The 5,155-nt window shown below is 73.0% G+C and overlaps 1 protein-coding gene across 1 annotated transcript; it reads right to left on the bottom strand.

The window, feature by feature from the left end:
* Positions 1 to 567: 567 nt before the first annotated feature.
* Positions 568 to 4,601, bottom strand: TLX2 (T cell leukemia homeobox 2). The gene is made up of 3 exons (XM_034772179.1): positions 4,191 to 4,601; positions 1,409 to 1,646; positions 568 to 863 (listed from the first exon to the last, which is right to left on the bottom strand). Exons 1-3 carry the CDS (start codon positions 4,588 to 4,590, stop codon positions 647 to 649), a joined length of 855 nt encoding a protein of 284 aa, XP_034628070.1. The 5' UTR covers positions 4,591 to 4,601; the 3' UTR covers positions 568 to 646.
* Between the last annotated feature and the right edge of the window lie 554 nt (positions 4,602 to 5,155).

Raw genomic sequence — 5,155 nt, 5'->3', positions numbered from 1 at the left:
GCAGAGCCCCACGGCTCCATGCTCACTCCCCAGGGCGCCGTTCACCCTCAAGCGCCCACTTCTCTCCGGGGGGGGGGCTTCCCCTCCATCCCTGGGCCTCAGCAGCACAGCCAGGGAGAGCCTCCAGTCCTAACAGAAAAGTGGGGGCTGGACCTCGCTGATCCTGGGGCAGCCTGCACAGGCAGTGGGGCAGCTCTGGGCAGGGCCTGGAGGTGTCAGGGTGGCTGTACCCCCTGCGGTGGGGGGGAGGGCCCCAGCCAGTCACAGGGGGCAGCTCCCATGGGGAGGGCCCTGGCGAATGGGATCTAGGTCTCCATTAGCACAGACTTTAACCCTTTATTGGCAGTACAGGTCACTAGTAAGTCAGCTGGAGGCAGAGCCTTTGAGTCAGTCCGCGGGGTCTGGCCTGCCAGGGTGGGTGTGTCAGTGTCTGGGGCTCCTTGCTCCCCCGTGGGGGCTGAGGCAGGGCAGGCCCACAGCTGGGAGCACACCGGCATCATGGTCCCCGGGGGCAGCAGCCCATGCCCCAGGGATCTGCATCTGCAGCAGGCATGGAGGGTCCGGCCCCAGCCCCTACCACCCCGCAGCCTCCATGGGGACGTGCAGACGGGTCTCTCCCCCCGCTCCAGGGGGCAGCACGGGGGCCTCACACCACAGATGCCACCCCTGAGACGGACGTGACCTTCTTGTCCTCGGCCCAGGGCTGCAGGTTCTGCAGGGCGCAGAGGGAGGAGTTGTGCATGCAGAGCGGGTCCTGCGGCAGCGGCTGGCTCAGGCTCTTCTGGAAGGCCTCCTGCTGCAGGTGCAACATCAGCCGGTTGGCCTGCTGGCGCTCGGCCTCGCGCTCCTCCGCCGTCTGCCTCCTGCCGCGGGGGACGTGGGCAGAGCCGCGTTAGTGCCTGAAGTGGCTGCCTGCGCCTCGACCCCCACCCCTGCCCTGCCCCTGGCCAGTCCCTCTCTCCCACCACCCTGCCCCTCAACTACACACCCCTGCCCCTGCCAGCTCCTCAAGCCCCCCGCCACTCTGCCCTGCCAAAACAGGAGTCCCGGCTACTCCCAGCAGGGGGCGCTGCGGGGAGTGGGGCAGGAGCCCTGGCTGGGGGGCAGCTCCCAGGAACCCAGCCCCGGTCTCGCCCAGCAGGGGGCGCTGTGGGGAGCAGGGCAGGAGCCCTGGCTGGGGGCAGCTCCCAGGAACCCAGCCCCGGTCTCGCCCAGCAGGGGGCGCTGTGGGGAGCAGGGCAGGAGCCCTGGCTGGGGGGCAGCTCCCAGGAACTCTGCCCGTCTCCCCCAGCAGGGGGCGCTCCCTTTGCCCCTAGCTGCGAGGGAGGATGTGCTGCAGACGTTGGTACCCTGCACTCGGCCCCGCTGGGTGCGGCGGGGCCCAGCCCTGAGCTGCAGGCTGCGTTACCTCCACTTGGTGCGGCGGTTCTGGAACCAGGTCTTCACCTGGGCGTCCGTCATCTTGAGGGCCTTGGCCAGGGTGGCCCGCTCGGCCGAGGCCAGGTACTTCTGCCGGTGGAAGCGCTTCTCCAGCTCGCAGATCTGCACCCGGCTGAAAGACGTGCGCGGCTTCTTCCTCTTGGGGGGGGTGCGGTTCTGGTAGGGGTGCCCGATGCGCCGCGTCACGGCGAACGGGGACAGCGCAGCTGCAGGCAGAGGGAGGCCGGAGGTCAGGGCAGAGGCCAGGGTGAATACTGGGGCCCCGGGGCGCTGAGGGTCTCCTGCTGGGTCACATCAGCTCCTCCGGCAGTGACTGGCCACCTGCCTCGGACTAGGAATGGCTGGGCCCGCTGCCTGCCGACCCCCTGCTCAAAGCCGGCCCGCCCGGGGGTCCTGCGGCCAGCACTGCGCGGGGGGCTGGAGGGCAGGCACCGGATACAGCGCCGAGCTGCGGCCTTGCTGGGCCCCTGCTGGGATCTGGGCGAAGCAGCCGGCGGAGCTGCCCTGGAGCCGGGCTCCGGACTCTGACCCAAGGCACTGAGTGTCCCCCCTGCGGCAGGGGCGACAGGGCCCCAGGGCTGGGGGATGGTGCGGAGCCACTGGGGAGCCTGGCACCCCCGCCGGCCGGCTCCACCCCCTCGTTACCGACGGCTCAGGGCCACTCCCACCGGCAGGGTCCGGCTTCGGGAACCGTCCCGTGTCCCCCACCCGCCCCGGATTCATTGCACAGGACACGAGACTCCTCCAGGCAGCAGCGGAAACCGGCCATGCAGCCGGAGCCCCCCAGCCGGGCAGGGCTGCCCCACGTGGCTGGGCACCGGTCGCTGCAGCTCGGCCATCCAGGCGCTGGCCGGGGGCTCGGAGGCGGGTCGCAGACGCAGCCGAGAGCGGCCCCATTGATCGCAGCTAAGCCAGGGAGGGGCCGGCTCCGTCCGACCCGCCAGCCACGGCCCAGCCCGCCAAGTCACAGGTAGGGCAGAGCCCAGCCCTGAGCCGAGGGCACCCGGGAGCATGGCGGAGCCCAGCCCTGGCTCCCCCGGACACCTGGCCTGCCCAGGCCGCCTGCCCTCACCTAGGGATGCCAGCTGTGGCTGGCCACATTCCTGGGGATTCATCACATGGCATCAGCTTTAGCGCCTGGAAACTCCAGGACAATCCTGGAGCGTTGGCAACCCTACCTCGTCATCGCCCACTGCCCACTCCCAGCAATGGGACAGGAGCGGGGCACAGACTCCCCCTCCCCCAGGGCTAAGATCAGGCTCAAAGCCCGGGACAAACAGCCCCGCTGCACTCCGCACCCTGCCCCGGGTCTAGACACCCGCCCGCAACAGCCAGGTCAAAAGGGCTTTCCGCCCGGTCAATCGGGAGCCAAACACCCCCCCAGCCGGGCCCCCAGCTTCTGCCGGCCGGCCACGGAGGGGCCCAGGGCTTCAGGGACAGGGATGGACCCGCTAGAGCGATAAACATCTGGGCAGGAACCTGCGGCTCTGGGTCCCGCTAAGGGCCAGAGGCTCCCGGGTGTGCTGGGAGCAGATGGACAGACCGACCTTCCCTGGCAAAGCAGCGTCAGAGCTGGGCACGGAACCCAGGCGTCCGGGATGCTGCTCACAACACCTGCCTCGCAATCCCCAGCAGCTCGCCAGTCCCGTCAGCTGCGGGTGCGGGAGTCCTGGGGCGCACGGCGGGTGCCTCCGGACCCCCCGTCCCTTCCCGCCGCCTGGCTCCAGCTCCGAGGGGACACGGGGCTGGGATCAGGGCTCCGGGCTGCGCCCTGCTCCTGCACAGCGAGCCCGGCCTGGGGCCGCGGGACCCGACTGCCGGTCCCCGGGGAGTGGGCGGCGAAAGGAGCGGGCGGGTCCGGAAACAGCGACGTGAGCCGGAGCCGGGTCCGAATCGCCCGCGCATCCGGGGACGTTTCTCCCCAGACCCGGGTCGGGGGGTTGCCCCTTCCCCAGCCCGTGCCCACGCCGGGCGCTGGGCGGAGAGCGGCAGCGGGGACACCGGGGCCTGGGAGCGGCCGCCGCGCCCTGGTACAGCCCCGGCCGGAGTCGGCGGGACCGGGGACCTACCTGCCCGAGCGCAGCCGGGGCCCCCGGGCGCAGCACCGCTGTCACTCGGCGCGCACCGCGCTGGACCCGGCGGGGCATTCAGGGCGCTCGCCAGGCGCGTCCCCCCGGGGCCCGGCTCCGGTTCCAGCGGGAATCCTGCCTCCTTGGCCGAGATCTCCCCTGCAACGCCCGCCGCCGGGAGCCGTGTCACTGAGCTGGGGATGTCCGGATGCCCCAACCAAGGGCAGGGGGAACTTCCCCGGTGCGGGGTCCGCTCTCCTCGTTCTGGTTCTCTGGCGGCCCGGCAGCGGGGTCCGGGAACAGTCGCTGACTCTGCCCCGGAGCCGAGGCACCGAACTGGCCAGGCCTGTGCTGGGCCGGACTCTTCCCGGGGCGAGTAGCCGGAGCCGCCGCCCTGCCCAGCCCCGCCCCGGGTTCATGCTGCGGGGCGCGGAGCCGCTGGCCGCTCCCTGCCCAGGGCCGGGCAGCTCCGTCCCGCACGAGCCCTGCGGACAGAGGGCGGCAGAGCCCGATCCGGCCGGGGATGTCAGCGAGGAGCGCTCGGCACCTGCCGGGATCGGGCCCAGTTTCATGCCCGTCCGGGCCCCTTGGCTGAGCGCTCCCGAGAGAGGGGCGGGGATCGGGCGCTCCCCGCCGGGCCGGGCTCTGCCAGCCGGGCCAGGGAGCTGGCGGGGGGCTCACCTGAAAGCCGGTCTTTGGCGAGGCGCCTGCTGCTCTCCATCCAGGGGAAGGGGAGGCTGGGGAGGCCTGGGACCCCCGGCTGCGGGGGAGCGGCGGGTGCCCCTGGCGCGGGGGGCAGGGGTCTGTGCGCCGGCACCCGGATCACCCCTCCCGCGGGGCCCCCCGGGGCCACGGTCATGCTCCGGCTGAGGCTGTAGGAGCCCAGCGAGCAGGCGGGGTTGTACGCGCCGCTGCAGCCGCTCCCGTAGAGCCCGTAGTCCGGCTCCCCCGCCGGGCGGGCCGGCCCCAAGCAGCCGCCCTGGTCCGGGCCGCTCAGGATCTGGTCGATGCCGAAGCTGATGGGCTCGTGGTGCGGGTGGGTCTGGCCCGGGCCCTCCTGCTCCAGCCCCGAGGGCTCCATGGGGAGGGACGCGCTCCGCACCCCGGCTCCCCGCGCGCTCTCCCGCCCCCGCCGGGGCGCCCCCGCTGCAGGCCCCCCGCTGGAGCCGGCCCCATGCGCAGGGCCCCCGGCCCCCTGGGCGCACGGCACTGGGGCGCTGGGCTTCGCGCGCGGCCGCACGTACCCGGAGAGCGCCTGGGCCCCCGGGGCAGCGCGCGCTCTTCTGCCCGGTTCCAGCGGCAGGGGCCAAAAGCCCGGGCGCCTGCCCGCTGATTGGCGGCCTCCGGCAGTGATTGACAGGCCTCACCCAAAGAGGGCGTGGCCACGGGAGTCGAGGGGAACCGCCCCTTTTATTTCCGTGCAGAACGAATTCGGGGCGCGCCCCCCCCCCCCAGGGCCCCGCGAGTGGGTCCGGAGCCCACCCGCGGCCTCCAGGGCACGGGCCAAATCGCCGCAGGAGCCGCCCTGGCCAGAGGGGCGGGCCCGGGTCCGGTGCTGCTCCAAGGGCGCCCCCGGGGCAGGGCCTGGCCCGAGCTGGGTTCTGCGCTGCGCGGTGCCGGGTCCCCCCAGGCGTCCAGCGCTTCTA

Source organism: Trachemys scripta, chromosome 5 (genome assembly GCF_013100865.1).
Source record: "Trachemys scripta elegans isolate TJP31775 chromosome 5, CAS_Tse_1.0, whole genome shotgun sequence".
NCBI classification, from domain to species: Eukaryota; Metazoa; Chordata; order Testudines; family Emydidae; genus Trachemys; species Trachemys scripta.
This window is presented reverse-complemented; position numbering and strand designations above follow the sequence as displayed.